At 52.0% G+C, this 19,354-nt stretch overlaps 1 protein-coding gene across 1 annotated transcript in view; it reads right to left on the bottom strand.

Annotated features, from left to right (window-relative positions):
* LOC128727342 (gamma-aminobutyric acid receptor subunit beta) overlaps positions 1 to 18,458 on the bottom strand; it is a 69,498-nt gene extending 51,040 nt beyond the window's left edge. The window contains exons 1-3 of the mRNA XM_053821246.1: positions 18,337 to 18,458; positions 15,034 to 16,435; positions 1,435 to 1,532 (exon numbers count right to left, since the gene is read on the bottom strand). Coding sequence (XP_053677221.1) covers positions 1,435 to 1,532; positions 15,034 to 15,158 — 223 coding nt within the window. The 5' untranslated portion in view covers positions 15,159 to 16,435; positions 18,337 to 18,458. The remainder of the gene's footprint in view (positions 1 to 1,434; positions 1,533 to 15,033; positions 16,436 to 18,336) is intronic.
* Between the last annotated feature and the right edge of the window lie 896 nt (positions 18,459 to 19,354).

Below are 19,354 nucleotides of genomic sequence, written 5' to 3'. Positions count from 1 at the left end.
AGCTCTTTCGCTTACTCATTCTTTCTTTGGTGTGAGAAAAGAGCATGGAAAAACATTCAAACCAACATACCAGGAGGCAATTTTCCCGGACCAAATCTCCGGGGAAAAGAGAAAACAGAAAAATTAATTAAAACAAACACGTTAGCCACGGTGGTTCCAGTTGTTCCGTTCCCGGGTGCACGTTGTTTGTTTGCTAGTGTCGTTATGTGTGGGCCACCACCTTGCTTAGGATTGCTTTCTCTTCCCTTTCGGGGAAGTATTGTGCTTCCGAACGCAAGGAACCGGGTATCGTGAATGTTGATATGGCTGTGTTGCAGGCTGGATGAAGGTGCAGCTCGTGGTGCTCGAAAACACAATTTTGTACACTTTTCCATCGCAACCAACGGTGACTTTTCGGCACGGCCAGGAAGCATGACCCGTGTCATGAGTCCTTTTGGCCAGTTTGGGCACCTTATTTGTGACGAGATGCGCCGTATTTGGTGCGCTTTTCGCGACGATCACTATCGCCAGCCGGGCGCCCGGAAATGCGGGACAAACAGGAAACGGCACCGACCGTTCGGGGCGAACAGTTTTCCCTCGGCAAGTAGCACAAAACAGCAAAAAAAAGAAACGCAGAAAAAACACCTCCGTCTATTCCGCCAGACGGGGGATGTTTTGCTGCTTTTTGGACAGCTTGTATTTGTTATTGGGTTTTCCACCTCCGGTTCGCACAAACATGCAAACGAATTTTGCGGGAAATGAATGAAACGGTTCCTTTTAATCGTTTGTTTAGGTGACGTTTACAGAACCACCCTCCGGGGGGACGAACCATGTACACCATGACCATGGTTGGAGCGTTATTTACACCGGGTGGTGTGCCGGTCCGGTAGAGAAGAAAAGTAATATCGCAAAACAGGTTCGGGAAAATGTTTTTCGTTGATTAATTTTTTTGCACCCCACAAAACCGAACCCAATTACAGACGGTAAATTGAACGAGCTTTTTTGAGGGGATGTTTCTCTGGATGTTTCTTTGCAGAGTATCACCCGCTTGTAAATGTTTCCTCGGTTAGTTGGGTTTGACACACATTTGACATGATCGTCATTTGTCGCGGGCTCGTATACCCATTCACCATAACAACGAACGAGCATTTAGGATGATTGGAGTCCCACAAACCCACATCTAGGGACAACGACGCGATTAAAATGGGCAATTACAATACAAGGCACAAGGTGAACTACAAAAAAGCGTCGAGCATGGGGAAAATCGCTGCTACAGCTAGAATAGTCGAGTGAAAGCCCCGCGAAGACAACGGTGCGAAGATTTTGACACACGACGGCCATGGTATCGACGATGATGGCGAAGACGACGGCTCCAGATGCTGCGGGTCCGACGTTTCGGGGGAACGCTGAGCGAGAAGAGACGTTTAGCGGCACATCCGGAACGGGCATACGTACCTCCATAGTTCGGTCTTACTCTTTTATCATAACCAACGCTGAACGAATCGAGAATGGCTGATATATTGACATCACCGAGCATGCTGCCACCTCCGGTCCTGGAAGAGAGCAAAAGGAAGCAACACATTAGTGGGCAGCATTTTGGCGAGGCGCAATTCTCGGGTTTATTTATAGCACCCATGATGCCGCATAATTTCAAACCGTTTAATTTCTAAACCCCTTTTCCCCGTCGGTCCAACAGCCAGGTTGATTTAATCGCGTGCCCGTGGGGCAGCGAAACTTTTCCCTCCCCGAGGCGGGAATGCAACGAAACAATTTCCCACGACGACGCCCACCGATGGAGCCGGGCTGGCAAATGAAATTGGAAATGATGTACGACTTTGGGCCGTTGTGCCAGTTGTTAATGAAAATAGGTACAGCATTATGAGTTATCTCCCATGGTGTCGTGCTCTGGCAATCTCGGACTCCGAAACTGCCCCCGGCCGGAGCGCAATCTAGGGGGTTTGATCCGGGAAATTTATGAGCCAGGATGAGCGGTCGAGGTCACCGGTGGTTGCCCGTCCAAAGAGAAACTATTAGAAGGTACGCTCGCCCGAAAGCGATCCCAGTTCTAGGGCGTGTGCGAATGTTTATGGCGGGAATGAAGCGAAAGGTTCACCAAGCCGTGGCCGGAGGTGTCGACTGTGAAGGGAAATTTTTGGCGCACATACACAGCTATACACACTCGCTATCGCCAGCGCTTTACTGCACCGGGCAGCATTTTGCACGGGGTTGATATTGATAATAAATTTTTGAGCCACCCGGCATCCGGCACCCGGTGGCTGCTGCTCCGTTTCATCTTATTTTCCCAACGCCCGAACCGGGCTCTCGGAGCCGGCTCACGCTTGGGTGGAAGATAAATTTATACACAAGAATTAATGAAATTCCAGAGCGAAATGGGATGGGGTAGCAAACAGGATGAAAAAACATTAAAAAAAAAATGAAAACGAAAACCCCTCCCGTACATCAAAAGTTGTGCTTCTGGTCGTGCGGACGTTCCAGCTAGCTCCGGCAGCGATGCTTAATGCAGGCCACATCCGACGGAATAAGTTGTGGATGCTTTAATTATTCAATCGTACCGTGTCGTATTGAACTTTGCAAATTGCCAGCGAACCCTTCCGCAGGGAGGTTGGTCGCATATTTACAGGCATTTTATATCGGCAAAAAAATCCTGCTTCCATTTGGAATGTTTTACTCCCCGGCTCCAGAGACGCCTTGTCGCGGTGAAAGTTCGTTCAACTGGAAGAACAAAGAGCGACTCGGGATCCTTGCGTTGCTGAGGATCTCTTACGATAGGACGCATTACCCGTCCGGTTCGTTCCGCTTCTTGGAAGGCAACATACATCCAACGAAAGGATGCCTTCGATTCCGCAGCTGAAAGAGACGCGCCAAACGCGCCTACGGAAGTGTTAAAGACTCTCGGCACAGCAAGCGTTTTACTCGAGCCGCAAAGTGGCGTCACATTTAACGGGCAGGCGTGATAAACGGACACGACGGCTCATGAGAGAAATAGCACACGCGTCCAGTCACGGAATGGGGCCGCTCGGGAATTTGAACGTTTGAGTGATTCCTTGTTTCTTTTTTCTTACCCAGTTCCAACACACGCGCGGTTGCACAACAATTGTTGCTTGCGCGTGTTCAATCGAAGGAAAAGCTGGAAAAATTCCCACCCACCTTCTGGGGTGGTCGGTCCAGCTGCCAGTGAGCGATGGTGTGGTTTTTGCTCAGCAAACACAACTGGGTGTTGTACGGGGGCGTTTGAGATTTCGTCCATCTCGCGCTGGAATGCTTTTTGCACCTTGCTTAATGTACGCCCGCTCTCTCTCTCTATCACTCTCGCATTCCATGCTGCTCTCATTTTTATGTTTCTTAGTGTGCGTTCGCAGGATCAAACACACCCTGGTGTGTGTATAGGTTTGGTTCGTGTGGAAAAGCGTCCCGGGGAGCGTTCAGCAGTGGTGTTGTTAATGGAAAATGATCATGAACGGGCGCCTCGTGTGGAGGATTACGCCTCGCGAGAGCAACGCTGCGAGCTTTGGTGGAAAGCTTGCCAAAAACCAGCGAGCGACCAATACAATGAAACGGGCTCAAACGGGAACATTCTTTCCCGGGATCGTTTCCAAAAAGGACCGAGCGGATTTGGGCTCATGCTCGCGTCTCACTGAGGCTGTGTTAGTACGCATGCTGCTCGTAATGCTGTTCGCACCTTTGTAAAGGATGTTCTCTGGTCATGCTTTATTTTTCCCGTTAATGTCCTGCAGCCAGCAGGACCGGGCCACAAAACACCACACCGGGCAACGAGCTCCCAGGTTCCTAAATTGAACAGTCGTGAGGAAATTGAGTGCTCCGTTGCTGGCCAGCATGTGGGGCTATCAATTTAACCCATACCGTGTGAAGGACTTTGCCCGTTCACAGTACCAAAAGTGGCCTGGTAGCCCTTTTTGCCACCGTCCATTTGAAGTCAAGCACCGATCAGGCTCCACGCGTTTCGAACCATTCGGGCGCACGCCACATGTCATGATTCGCTGTTCGCCCGCCCACGAGTCAAGGAGTCACCGTCGAACCGCTACGCCATCATGAAATCACGGCTGGCTCCAGCTCGTCGGTCTGCTGGCATGCGGCAGCGCGGTCGAAGGCACTATTATGGCCCTCCAAGGACACCCTGTGCCGCCGGCCCCGCTCAACCACCGTGCATAATTTATGGCGAACGCACTAAAGAGCGTAACCACGAAGCGTTGGGCGTAGTCGGGGGCACCCGAGGGAATGCCACCCTGTGTGCGTGAAGTCGACAGCCGCATGCCAGAAGTTCTAGGCTCCCTGACGTTGCCTGGTGCTCAGGAGCGGTATCAATTTGATTTTCAACCAACCCGAGACTCCCGCAATTATTTCTGCCCGAGCATGAACGAACCAACCCCTGGCAGCATGGCAACCGACCGATGCTGGCGGTGAGAACTGCCCCCCGGGCAGCGTTGGTTCCATTTCCGGTAATAAAAAGGACCCCAACCCTGGAGCTTCAGAGCGCTTGGCGGAACGAGACGTTGTGAAGACGCCCCGGAAACTGGTCCGTTCCGTGCCGTTGCTTTAAAAGGTTTAATTTACGACCCCGGTCTTTGAGCAGTGTCCTTTTGGGGCTCGTTCCCCCTAGCGGGTCGCCATCGTGCACGCGTGTGCGTGCGAGCTTACGGTGCAAACATAGTGTTCGGTGTGAGGTTTAGCTCTGGTGCGGGAAATTAGCTTACAAATGAGTGCAAAGTGTGGTCGCCTGTTTACGTTTCGCTCGAGATAACAAAGTGGCCCAAAGGCCGTGTTTTGGGAGCGGTGGTTGATGGAGGTTGAAGCAGATTTTGGAAAATCTCGTCCCTCATCGTATGGAAGTAGTTTTTCTAATGAATAGAAATCAACCAATTATTTACTATTGGTATTGAAAGCATCCCGAGCACGTGAAACTGATGTTGTTGTGTATTTAAGGCTCCACCAGAATACTCGTTCGATTAGATGCTCAAATCAGATGCCAGAGAAGGACGCCGATTTATGGCGCCGAATTGAAATCAAATACTATTTCCAACCTAACGCGAAGAGCGTGAGGGTGGATTTGGAAATGATTTCAAAGCCTCGGCACCACCCTCGTTCCGTTTTACGACCACTTTTGATATTCTCTCCCGCTGCGACCACATTTTCCACGTTCACCCACGGCTCAGTTTTCCACCAGTTCCATCCAAGCGGGTGATTCCGGTTAAAACCCGTTTCCCAGGGCTCATAAACTCGCTCGCGTTCACATCATATGTCCATCAAGCATCCATCTATTCATCCGTCCATTGGGTTCTCGGTCTCTTCTTTTTCATCCCCACAACCCACACCCACCCATCCGCACGGGTAAAGTGAAAGCCATCGCTACATGACATTTCATTCAGGGTGGTTTCATTCAGAGTTTCCCCTTTTTCCACCCGGTGAGGCAGCTGAGAAGCGGGGAAGGTTCGCTGCCAGGGCTGTAATCAAATTTATGTTGCTTTTCCTTCAGCCGGGGTCTTTTTTTACGATTCCACCTCTCTTTTCTCCACCCAAACGTTTTACTGGTTCCCTGGGTTCCCGGGGGAGCAATGCTTTTCAGCTTTGAAGCTCTGGGCCAAGATTCCATCAGCCACGCAGGAGTGGACCAAGGGGTGTTGAAGATTAAAGGAATCCGCGTCGGGTCGGGTAAAGGGATGTTGGAAAAGCTTTTCATTTTAAGCACAGCAGCAGGGGCATTCGGTACGTTTCTTTTCCGCTTCAAGTTCCACGTTTCCGAGCGCCTTAGTTTTCGGAGCGCACAACCGAGTTGACCTGCCCTAGATACGGGCCCTTGGGCTGGGCGGCGGAAATCGAGGATAACGCCTTCCCGCGGGCGCATCCCTGCCGATGGAGCAAGAAAGCAAGCATAACGGCGGCACAAAGTCTCGGCTCGAAAACGGGCCTCAGTGAGCAACATCCGGGTGGAGCAGATCTGGGCGGATTAGTTGGCGGAATCAAGAACGCGAAGAAAGGAAGAAAAAGACACACAAAAATAAGAGCGAAGGGAATTAGGCGCGCAGCGAGAAGCGAATCGTTTTCAATCCTCTTTCGGTGCTCCGCAGGGACCGATTCGCGAAGGATAAATCCATCTCATTTGCAATGCGCACGCAGCGCAGGCCGAGAAAAAAGGGAACCGGAAGCCCGGTAAGCCCTACACAACCGTGCGCCGCGTGGTGAATGATGGAAGGTTCTGGCCGGCCACCATTACCACCTTTGGAAGGAGAGCCCGAGATGGCGGCAGAGACGGTGGCGGCGAAAACAAACTATTAATTCTGATTATAAATCCCCAATCGCGTTTGCTGGCAAACGCTGACAAATCCGTTTTCATTAATCACACCGGGTCGTCTGTGGGGTTCCGGGAGGGCAGTAACCGATGGTGGTGATCAAGGAATAAATTGTAAGGCTCAGCAGATCCCTCCCGATCCAGTGGGCTGTCTCTGGCCTGGGGTAATGGGTTTTCCTTGCTGCAGATAACGAGCTCGTCGATTCCGTCGTCTCGGTCGCAGGAGCGCACGGGACATTAAAAGCACGTCCCTGGAGCTGGGCCCAGGTACCGAGGGTTTGTTCGGGAAGCAATCTCGAGAACGGCATCGAATAAAATGGTGGGTGCGCCAGTGGGCTTTCAGGAGGGTGGATTTCCGGTTGCACTCCGGGCACCTGAGCACGCGCGGCAAATCCATCCGATGGGGCGCACGTGATTGCAGGGCTTGGAAGAAATTAAAAACGAACCCTTTTTTACTGCCCGAGCGCCCTCGCTGCCGTTTGTTTGTTGTGCTTTCCCTTGCCGCGTGCACACACACACACACACCCTTCCCCGATCGTCGCCGAGGTGATGATATTGCTTTTTCCCATTTTCCTCGCCGAGCGGCAACTTCGAGATGGAGTGTGAAGCTTTGATATATTTGCAGGGATTAACTGCAGCAGAAAGGGGCACGGAGCCCACTTCGCACCGTGAGCGTGGCACAGCTGAAGGACTTTTCTCGTAGTTGTGTACGAAAAATCATAAAACGGACCGATAAAAATCGAACCGAACTGCGTCGACCCGCTTCAACTGCCACCATTCGTAGCGCTCGAAAGAGTTAACGCCGCTAGGAGTGATCTGGGGCATTAAAATGAAAGAAGAGCCTCGAGCGTGGCGAGAAGAAAAAAAAATCCCGAATCACCCCGAATTTAATGTTTTATTTCCATCGAAAAGCATTCCAACCAAAGAATGGCATTTCGAGAGGCACCTTCGAAGAGGTGCTTGTCGGTGGCGTCGTAATAAGGGATCGCCAGCGCTGGATCATCGGAGCGATAAGAGCCTTGGTGGTCCTGTCGGTGGCCAAGGTTACCCACCGAAGGGCGTTGCCAATGCACTCGAGGGCACTTGTGCGAGTTCTGCACCGGCAAGCAATAATGTTTTACGAGGTGAAAATATGTTTCGAGCGGTCGTTCTAGAGGTGGTGAAAAAGACCAGTTTTATGTATGGGATGGTTCTGTTTGCTAGGATCAATATTTTACTTTTTTGCTGTATTCTCTATCGAACTTTTTAAGGAGCTTCGCTGCTCGTTATCGATCGTTGGAATCAGCGGCCGTAAGCGGTATGCTTTGAAAATAAGAGCAACAGCAACGAAATCGCGGTTGAATGTGAGAAAAGGGAGGTGAGTAAAGATTCCACAAGCTATAAATTATATCTTCAATCATAGTTTCATCCTAATGAAGAGCACAACTCGACAGCACGTATGAGAACCACCGATGCACGGTCTATGCTTCGGAAGGAACCATAGACCGAAGGATACGGGTAACAGATCTACGATTCGCGACGGAAACGATCCTTGACTAGCCAAGTGGAATAGGTAACATGGAGCTCACGTTCACGTTCCAGTACCACCTGTACATTGCTTCACCGTCACCTGGTAAAACTGGTTATGAAATTCCTCGAGTAAACTTCCAAAACAGCGAGCCATGCTTCACTCGGTTGGTGGGAAAGTTTTCATGCCTCACTCGCGATTCACCCAAAGCCGCACGAAATTCTCCCGTGGCAACCATCGGGGAGGGATCATAATACAAGCGCACTTTCGAGCCGGAGTCGGAATGAATTTTCGATAACTTCATTTCGAGTTTCGTTTGGCTCAGCGTGGCATGAAGAGTGCTCTCGAAGTGGTGCTAGAGAAGGACGGCCATCGAGCACCGAGCGTCCGAATAGCGCACGTAGTTCTCTTGAGATTTTAATTATCCTAACGGACCCAACTTATTTTTGACTTCCCCCGACGGTAAAGCCCCCGTGCTGCGGCTGAGCACACTCACACACATGCCCTGGGAAATTGGTGAAATAAAACAAGCCAACCGGTGGTCCGTTCAAGTCACAAACGCGATCGGCGCGTGCTCACCTCGGCGCGATTGTTCGGTGGAGAAAAGTTTCACCGCCACACGGCACAGGGCATGGGAGGAAAAATTCCCGTTGCGGGAAAAGCTCACGCTCGGGAATCGGTGTGGCAGCCCATGACGGTATATTAACATGTCGGAGTCATGCTGTCACATGAGGGACTGTGTGCTAGTTTCCTAGTGCTGTCAGTTTTCCGAGCTGACATCCGGTGGAAATCGCTTCTATCGCTAACCGGATGCTGAGAGTTTGCTCCCATCCGTGTGCGGGCCCTCGCGTGTGGGGGGTTTGTTTCTCTCTTTTTATGTCCCTTTTTTCCCACCTCCATTTGTTGCCCTTCGTGGGTGCGGTTGGCAGCCACCGAGCCAGAGGATCCCGTTCGTTGTGGCACGTCTTGCCGGGGGAAAGCCAAATATGCATAATATAATGAGAATTTTACGCTTCGTTGGCTTAAAAATTATTTCACACCGGTTTGGCTTTGCCATCGCACGCTAGCGGTTGGTGGGCGCGAGAACGGTTTATCGTGGGTCCAGGGTCCATACTCCGTACCCCATCGCGTCCCTGGGTTTCGTCGTAAGCGCCAAGCACCACGTTGTTCGTCGCGTTTAATAGAGGGGTAGGTGAGATTGTAGATTTTGCGCACCATCCCCAGCTCCAGTTCCAGGCGATCCACTGGCAAATGAAATGCATTGGAATGCACCGAGCTAAAGGTACAATTTCTCAGCCCGGACATTCATGCAAGCACTCCTGGAATGCCCATCATGCGACGGGTTCCGTACCGTTCCTTCTCGGTTCCGGAGGGACGCGTTTGCTTTATTTATAGCCAGTTTCTTTATTGAGGTTCAACCCCTTTTATATTTCCGGATGCGCATCACTTCTTGCAGGGGGGGGTTTGACGCTAAAATTGCTCCACCTGCAGCCATGGTAACGGGATTTATTTTTGCAACCCTCGCGATGGAGGCGCCTGGTGGTTCAAGCCACTCATGCGAGATACCATGCCTTTAAAGGCGCACGTTGGGATATATTGAAATTTAAATATTTTATATTCAAGCGTACTTTGTGCTACAAAAAAAAACACCATTGGGAGTGATTTTGTGTACTTTATTTTTCAACCACAGCACCGGCGTGTGTGAGTGCTTGCGTGTGTATGAATGGCATTTATTCTAATGACTAACCGCCGGGCCGAAAGCAATCGACACAAAAGGGCCCACAAGAGGCGGCACCCTTATGAACGATAATATTTTTCCCTCCTGAGATAAACGACGCTCGGCCGCAGTCGGCCACCGCTGGTCGTTCCGGTTTCCCGGCCTTTATTTGTCATGGCTAATGAAGATTACTGAGCCGTGAAAAAATAAACCCTCATGCTCTACGCCACTACGCCATCGTCTGCTCGGTGTGCAAACAGAATCGCGCTCAAGTGCCGGTAGAGCCTCGGCACACGGAAGCTATCGCACCGAGGCGATCGAACGCTGAAGCGGACAATTTAACGCCGCTCTTCGCTTTATCTGTGTCGCGAAGCTCGCGCAAATACGACCAGGAACCAGAAGGAAGGAGTGAGAAGGATGGCGGGCGTGTGCTTTGGCTCGATGGCACGGCACTTAAATTGGGGATCTGTAAACATGGGAAAACCTCGCACCACATGGTTCGCTCTTACAAAGTCATTAAAACCCATAGTGGTTCGATATTTCCGGAATCCCGTTCGCGCTTTCGCCACCGCCTGCGATGAGATGGGCTATATTTGTTCTGTCCTTGCCCGATCCGTTATCCTTTCGGGTGCAGCTGCGTGCTACATGAGCCCGGTGCGGTTGTTGCTTGGGCCAGGGAAAACGAATAATCGCGCCGTAAGAGGGTAATCTCGCCGTATGGCGTGTTCAACCCGCACGCCCCATTCTGTCGATGATGCTGTTGCTCGAGTGCAGACGGAGAAAAACTCACCACCAAACCCCCGGGTGCCATGGCAACGTCGTGAAAATAGGGGATGCTGTTGCACCGGGGCTCTGCTGCATCGCACATGTCAAGTAGGTCAGCAGCCCGGCGTCGGTGCTGGTTGGCAACACGCGGGAAGCACATTCAACCACAACCATAGGCCTCGGATAGTGCACTCGCGTACGGTGGATTACGAAAAACAGCGGAAAAACCCGGGGGGTGGTTGGAAATGGCGCATTACGAGCAACCGTCAGATAAAAAGCGCTGTCGTACAGATAAGCGCGTACGATGGCGAGGTCATAATGTTACGTTCGGTATGCCCTTTTTTATCATATTTCTCCAGCACAAGGCACATCCCGCCGGGGCCGGAAAGTTCACGTTCAAGCGCACGGACGTTGGCGAGGCGTTTGCTGTTGGCTGGCACACATCGCAGGGAGCTTATGCAGCAAAAGTTGTGCGAAACAATAGCTGGTAATGTTGGACGGGTGGGAATTTTAGCTAGCATGTTTTGGTGCTCTTTTATCTGGAATTTAGTTGCGTTAGTTGGGGCAGTACTTTTCCCTTTGTAAATGATAACAATATGTTCGAGAGTTGCATGAACAAAACTTTCGATGGACGCTCAAAGCAGTGTAATTCATTCACACACTATGCGTACTTGTATGATCAATTATGCTATGCATAAAAATAAACTCAATGTAGTATACTTCTGGTTCTTTTTTGCTTTGATTTGTGTCACACAACGTAGCCAATTTTCTTGCCGTTTAGAAATTGGGTCGGACCCCAAAACTTTGCCACGCCAATTTATCTTCAACTGAAGTGGTGTTTTTTTTTCGCCATAGTTTTTAATTAGTTTTATTATTATGATATTAAGATAATCAAAGGTCATTCGAAAGGGTTTTGTAAGCGAAAGAAAGCAAAATCAACAACAACAAAAGTACAGTAAAATGTCCCTCCCTAATCTTTCGCTGTAATATGAAATCACACGCCACCGAACGAACGAGCTCAGCTACAAAACTCTTTTAGGTCATTGTTGAACCCCTCACACGCCCTTTCGCTCACTCATCTCACCCGGGGGGACATTTTCTTTTCAGTACGCGCTGCTGCCACACCGCGGTAGGCCGCCGCTTAATTGGCTCGGTAATTTTTCGTGCCCCAAAGCCCGAGTGACCGTGCGCCGGCGGCCGGCTGACGGGGCTATAAATCTTACAGTGCGCGCCGAAACATGCAAACCGCCGGTTGATTTAGAGGGGAACCTCCTTTGTCCTGGCACCATAACCGTGTGCAGCCTATGGGCTACGGCCTCGGTGCCACTAGGGAGGTGGGTTTTTCCTCCCCAATTCGCCACAGTTAATAACGCAAGGCTGGCACCGGTGGCGTGATTGACTGCAGTAGTCATATGCATAAGTAGCTTGCTCCCCGCACGGAACCACCAGACACACACACACACACATACACGGCTCGCCGGCCTCGGCCAATGAGCGAGAACGAACGAAAGGACGATGGAATGATCCGGCGAAAAATAGCTCAGCTAATCGCCGTCAGAACACTCGACGAGGGGCGTTCGAAATGGGACAAAATTATCCCGTTCGCTGCAGAGTCCCCAGAGAAAGGGGCGAGAAAAAGCAAGAGAGAGAGAGAGAGAGAGAGAGAGAGAGAAAAAGGGGTGAGAAAGCGAAAAAGGCACTTCGTTGTGGGCTCCCCATTTTGCATACCGGTTTCACTGCTATAAGGCGATAAATTAGGCAGCCCGTTAAGACATCGCTCGTTGGGGTCCCTCGATTGGGGTGGGGACACTTTCACAATGATTTTGGGTTTTCTTTTTATTGTTATGCTTCCCTGCTTCTTTCCACCTCTTTAGTGCAGCACCCTAGCCCCGAGTTGGCATCGCGTGAAATGCGAACCCAAGTCAGGCGACCAGCAAAGCGCGGAAGGACATCACGCCATCACCGCTGCAGCAAGAACGTGACAAACAAATACGGCATTGGCCGTTCGGGGCACGATCCGGCACGCTTCGCTGGACCTACGCTAGCCTAGGACGGCTTTATATTCATGAGCAGCACCATTTTTGCACCCCTTAATATTGATCGGACCAATCACCCGGGGGACTTACTGCTCTTGCCGTACACCGCTCTAGCGGTCAGATTCATCTTGGCTGGCATTTTCCAATTTTCCTTACGAGCCCCCACCCATTCACACCCACCCGTGCAAACATCAACACGTGTGCGAGGGAAGCGATTGGGTGGTGGCCCGTGAATCCGTGTGACCTATTTATTCACCCACCGGCGATCGGAGCGAGCACCGGGGCGTTTCCACATGCTAATTTGCAGCCGACACCATTTGCGTCCTGGCCGTGTCCTGTCCCGTGGTGGCAACAGTTCATCGGTTTGACGGGAGTGTGTCAACAGCAGGAGGCACAAACAAGAAGAAGCAGCAGCGGCAGCAGCAGCCAGAGCACCAATAGCAAACAAAAGCAAGAAGCGATAGAGAGTGAGTGAGAGAGAGACAGTGAAAAAGAAGAGCGATGGTGCACTGGCGCAGGTACATGCCGAGCGAATGACGTCATTGCCATCACGCGCCGTGGGAGATGAAGATGGAGTGGCTTCACCAACCTCCGGGGGATGGTGTGATGCGAGAGGAGGGGAGGATGGGGGGAGGGGGATTGTATGTGCCCGGTCGTTTCCATTCCACGGCGCAGCATCAACCAACCGCCCGGTGAGGGTGGATATAATTGAATGGGGATTTTAAACATCCAACGGTGCGGTTTCCATGAAGTTGCACGGGGAGAAGAGAAAAGAGAGAGAGAGCACGTGTGTGTGTGTGTGCTTGTTATATTCTTTTTTCCCCTTTTCCCAACCCTGGACGATGGGAGTGTATAATCAAAATGTTGATGAACGCCAACCGCTTTGCTTGAATAAATACACACGTGTGCTTTCGTTGATTAAGTTGTCAAAAATAGCGCAGCCGTTATTGACGATTGAGCTGCAGGGTTTTAAAGCGGCTTAAGCCCACTCCTGGGGTTGGATGCCGGATTATGTGAGCTCGCAGCACAAACGTGTTTCCGTCAGCTCAAATTTCCCTTCGGCGGAAGGGCGGAGGCCCGGTTTTTTGGAAATTAAATGCAAGAAACATCAGCACGAGCCCGGGTGTTGGTATTGACCCGTCAGTGTTCCGGTGCTGGTGTGGTTCATACGTTCCGAAATCACGCACGAGCGAATGTTAAATATTATGTTACCCTTTCTGATTGACGCGATAACGCGTGATACGTCTCAGGCCTTCAACTGGGCCCCCGTGGTTGGTTGGACGAGGATAATGAGATTTCTCCCTCCGAAAAGGCGCACTGACCAAACTTTCCAACCGTTTGCATTCCGGATGTCCGGAAAACGTTTTCCTTGTTTTGGTGGTTTTCCACGCGCCCATGGATGGAAGGAAAATCCACCAAACGCAACGGCAATTTAGGGGAAAATGATGAATTTTCCACCCCAAAAGGTGCACCATCGCGTTCCGATGGTAGTTTCCACTAGCTTCGATTGACAGTTCCGGTGTTTCGCGGGGTGTTTGAGGTGAAAATAGCTTTCAATTTTCCCCAAAATTGCTCGAACCCCCGAAGCGGGGGTTACGGTGGTCGCCTTGCGGATTTTGAGACCACAAAATCGAACGTACCCGCGTCGCGGTACGTTCACCAAAGGTCGGAAGCTCCCATCTCGCGTTTGGGCCGACAGCTGGTGCTAGGAGGCATTCAACCATCAGGTTTCACGCTCGCAGATAGCTTCTTTTTGGCGAGGTAGATGGGGAGGGGGGGGGGGGGACGAAAAAGTTCCACCCACCACCCACCAACGGGGCTATCGATTTGAAACGATGGTCTGAAACAGCGCACAGGCAGTAATCGATCGACGAGTCCTTGTGCGAGTGCGATTTTGTTTGGCAAAATTTCCGAGCATTCGCGAACTCCCGGAGTTGGGATGAATCGTTCGATTCGATTGTTTGCATCGCTCGACTCAATTGGTGTGCACGCGCGCGCGTGTGTATGTGTGTGTGTGCCACCCACTGCCGTGGTTTTCCACGCCTTGCACATCAGACCACAGACAGCAGCGCTGGTGGACAGTTTCGAAGGATGTTTGCGAACGACTTCTCGAAGATGAGCGGAAGAAAATCGCACCTCATCCACCCACCCGGGGGCCGGGAAACCCGAATCAGTGAGCACCTCCACCCCCCTGGTTCGGCGCCAATATTGGTGAGGAAAAATCAGGGTCGCTCGCTCGCCAAACGGAGCGCTCGTTCGCTCGCTCGCTCGCTCACGCAATCCTTGGACCGGGCTCCTGTGCTCCTGGGGCGCTTCGGGTCCTTGGTTCGCTCGCAAAAGTTTCGCTCGTCGGTTCCGGTCGGGCCGGGAACGCGCGTTCTCGCTCACGGTCCATTTGGTTGGCATTGTTAGCAACGCCCAAGAAAATTTCACCTATTCTTGTGCGCACCGTGGTGGTGCAGGTTTTTCCGCCGGGTAAAGGGGAAAAAGAAATAAAACCTCCCGAAAATGCTGCCTCTGGCCAACCTGGGAAGCCTTCAACCTCAGCTCGCCAACCAATCGATTGCGTGCGAATTCCAGCACCACGCGGTGTAACTCAAGCCTCCCCATCCAAGCGGATGTACCCAGCAGGACGAAGGAATGGGCCGCCCGCAGCCCAATCGAGGCCCAATCTTTGGCAATCATTCATCTCTCCCGTACTTACCCCGCTAGCACATATGGTGGTGTCCTATTTATAGTTTGAGGCAGGAACAGAGCCAAGTTGAGCGTCAGGATGAGGACACCCAGCGAGGGGCTCTTGGCATGCGGAACTTCGATAGTTAGCGACATGATGGCTGCAGTGTTTCGTCCTGCGTCCTGGGTCTCGTTGCCGGAATCGCAGGCGCTCAGTGTTCGGTGCACACACGCGCGTGTGAGTGGGTCTCTATATTTATGATCCTCGCGCACGGATCACGTCCACACGGTGCGGTTGCGGTACGGTTGGTGCAAAGGCAGGACAAGGCCGGATCGCACGATTCGCACGAGCACGAGATTTCGAACGGGTGAAGGTTACACCCTGGAACGCTACTCTGCTTTTTTTTTTGCTCGCCAGGCACAGCGCGTCCAGTCGTCCGCTGCTCCGTCGTTTTTTTGTGTTTCTCTTCTTTTATTTTTATCCCTCCGTAAGAGGGCTTGGTCCTATGTCACACCTGTGCAAACTGCACTACAATTCATTCTCTCACACACGCGACCGGACGGTAGGTGCACGCACACACCGCATAGTGTCACCGCCGTTTCGGCACGCAACCCGCGAAGGGCTCCGAGTTTTTCACGCAACGCAACACCCTACACACACACACACGCACAATCCGTCCGTCGAGTTTTCCGGACAGCACCTTCGAGCTGCGTTCACCTTCTTGTGCACATACTCTCTCTCTCTCTCTCTCGCCTTCTCTCTCTCTCACTCTCGCTCACGCACACACCTTGCACGGCTGTCCTGGGAATCGCGCGTCGTCCACGTCCTTAGCCGTTCCCACCCGTTCTATGCACCCTTGCGCGTGCTACTGGCAAAGGGACCGACTCGTGTCCATTTCACCGCACCTGCCGGCGGTTTCCGGTTGCGCCTGGGACCATCGGTGCCCGGCCAGGTTGGCCACCGGAACCGACACACTCCGGCATCCGTGAGCTCCGTTCGTGAGCTTCCCGGTCGCGCTGGCCACCAGCGTTGGAAGGCATCTTTTTCTCGAAGGTCTCGAAGCTCGATCTTCGCCCACCGTTCACCACCGCGGCCCACTCCCGCTGGCTGGTGAAAATAACAGCACGCTCCAGCCACTAGCACATTATTATTCCGGACGAATCTCGTTCCCGTTTCGGTTTTTTTGTGGTTGTTGTTGTTGCTTCTTCTGCTGCTGCTGGCTCGGAGGGCACTATGGTGCCTCTCGCTCTCGGGCTTTCAGCGTGAACACACGTACACGTACACATACACGCACGCTCGTGGTTGAGGTTTTTTTTATTCTTCTGCTTCTGCTACTCGTTCACATTCCTGCTCACTCTCGTGCGTCGCCCCGGACTCACGCGCACGGTTCGTTTCGCTCTCGCTCGAGCGAATCACACTGACCTACTGGCACCTGGAAATCGGGAAAATTAATGCACGTCCCTGCGTTAGAGCCTCGGTGTAGCTTGAGTCCCTGTGGGAGTGCTACATGGTGTGTTTTTATCTCTCCTGCCCCTAATGAAAACACTTGCTTTCGCGAGGCCTCCCTGGAGGGAAAGGAAAAATATGCTGTTCCAAGTGGCCCAAGTGATCCACTGACTGATGAAAAACCCCACTTTTCCTGATGGCACACGCGGCACGTTCTTTTTTTTGAGACAAACTTAGACCACCTTTTCGGCAAGCTTGAACGAGCACGTCTACGGCACTGACAGTTCGACATGTCCGTTCAGTCAACGTGTGCTTGGATCGGGTCCGGTTCTTATGCCACCAGCTAGCGCAGTCACGTTGCCAGCGAGTAGGCCATGATTTATGTAATTCGCTTCACGCCGAAGGCAACCCTTTTTCCTGCGCGACCATCTTTCGCTGACCTACTGGACACACTGGGGCTGGTTCGCTTTGCGACTACTTTTTCTTCTTTCTCCAATGGGGCAAATAAAAAAAAACAACTTGTGCACCGTTTTGCCGAATCCCTTTTCCGTGGAGCTAGCTCGCCAGCTCCATCGGTACTGCCTCGGTGCCTATCTCAGACTGACATATTTTGGGTGGGACGCATAAAAAATACACACTCAACCAAAGCCCTTCAAGCTCCGTACAGGATACAGGAGGGGGTCCAAACCACACCACGACCAAGGCAGCAGAGCCGAGGACCAAAAAAGCTCCAATCCACCCCATTGGTTGGGGTTGGTTGGTGCGTGCTTCTCAGGGAGCAAAATAGGGGCGAGTGTGTGTGTGTGTGTGTTGGTGAAATTCTCTCCCAGGATCTGTGTGCTTGTGTGTGTGTGTGTGTGTATTTTGAAAGTAATCGTGCTGGGTTCGTCCTTACCCAGGAGACCACGGATTCGATCCGTCACTCGAGCAGCCTTGCACAACGTGAACGGTGAAGTTCGCCTGGACGAGAGCTTTTCTCGCGAGCGTATCAAAGCACACCAAAGAGAGTGAGAGAGCGCGCACCACTCAAGCATGTGTTAGTGCCAAATTCTCACTGTTTACCTTCTGCTCGCCAACGGGATTTGTCGTGAGCAAGGCAAAGCTTCGCTCACGACCAAAGGGGTTTCCCGGAGCCTGAAAGCTTCTCTCCCGCCACCAACACAGCGGACACTTTAACGCTCCGTTCCAAGCGCCTTTTCCACACCCTGTGCACGCACAGGTACGCGATGGTGTCCTGGCTCGGAGCTTTCGTGCGGTGGTACACCTTCGGGTTTCGAGTTTCGAGCCATCGGCGGGTCGGGATTTCGCACGTTCACCCGAACGCAGGCTTCAGCCGTCCGTGGGTCGTCCGTGGCGCACCTGCGCGGTGTGGCGAGAGCTGGTCGCGAAAAATTCGACACAATTTTCGCTACGGAGCTGCGAAAAGCAACAACAACGAGCAAGAAGCAATCTCGCTGCACGGGGCCCCTGCGCTGGGTAGTATGAATATGTATGTGTGTGTGTACGAGAGTACGTGCGTGTGTTTGTGTGCTTTTTTTTGTTATTGCTCAAACTCGTTTGCTCGTACGGGGTTTTTGGGATGGGCGGAATATTCTCGGGCGAAGCTTGAAGCTGTCACACGGATGGCACGGATTTTCCACACCCGAATTTTCCCGGCCATGGCACACATACACATACACACATGCACACACGTTCACTACTGTTTGTCTCGCGTTGTTATTGCTGGTTATTATTTTTTTTGTGCTGTCCGAACCGCACCTAGCAAAACTCAACCCCATCGATCGGAATGGCCAACGGGAGAAGTCCGTAACGGAACGGCCAGAATTCTTTGCACACGAGCTCGGATGGAGCCACTGTTCCGCCCTTTTGCGGCACTCACAAACTAACCTTTTCCACCGTGCGAAAGACCTTGCTGCAGTACACTACTTGGGGGCGCAGTGAAGCTACTCCCATTCAGCAGTGGGCACCGTTCGTCCTGACGTACGATCCATCTGCCAGAGCTTTCCTCGACGGACTGAGCTGTGCCGTTTTGGCAAGGCCCTGTAACCGGGACCTACCTGACACACGGGTCGTGCCTGCGTTCGTTCCCGTTTTCGGTCAGTGATTTTTCCTCTCTCTCCGTTAGGCATTTGCGCCAATCTCCCCATCTCGCTCATTCTCACTCACTCTCTCTCTCTCTCTCTCACGTTCTCGTGGTCAAAGCTCGCTCGCCGAAAGTTCGTCCTTACTCAAGGCGCTCGATCGTCGGTGGTTCGGGTTGTGCTCTCCCACACCAACACATTGACAACCCCGGGGGGGGAGAAGGAAGGTTGAGGTTATTCATAGCTTCGACCTCTGACCTCCGCCCAATTTCGCTCCCTCGCTGGAAAAGATGAGATGAAGCTTTGGCAGCGAGCGAGAGCTCGAGCGAATCCCGTACCCGTGGTGTTTCAAAACACCAGCCAAAATGGCCAGCATTCCAAGGCGCAAGGATGGCAAGGGAAGGTTTGTGAGGTGAACACAAATCGGGCCCCGAATCGCGGGTTCCGATTTTTCCCTTTCGGGCTTGCGGGCGATTTGTGCCGTGGGCAGCTTCCTAGGGGTGCGATTGCGAGTGTCGCGTAGGCCAAGCGATACACACCGTTCCGTAGCTTTCGCAGTTGCGGTGGAAAATGAACTGGCATTGGTTGGTTTGGAGCCTGCACGGGATGAGAATGTAGGAATGTTTTGTTTTTTGCCTGACTTGGAAGCCAGCCGCGGTTGGAACAGGAACCGAGGTGCACCTTTTGTACACCGTTCTGGAAGGGGCGGGTTTTCATTTGATGACACGTTTATTACGGAAGCGTTGTGATGAATTAAACAAAATAAAGCAGTAAGGGATTGGTTGTTTGAGGGAAATTCTGCATAAAAATGTAGCAGATTGTTA

This window comes from Anopheles nili, chromosome 3 (assembly GCF_943737925.1).
Source record: "Anopheles nili chromosome 3, idAnoNiliSN_F5_01, whole genome shotgun sequence".
Lineage (NCBI taxonomy): Eukaryota > Metazoa > Arthropoda > Insecta > Diptera > Culicidae > Anopheles > Anopheles nili.
Note: the sequence above shows the minus strand (reverse complement) of the source record. Positions and strands in the feature narration are given on the sequence as shown.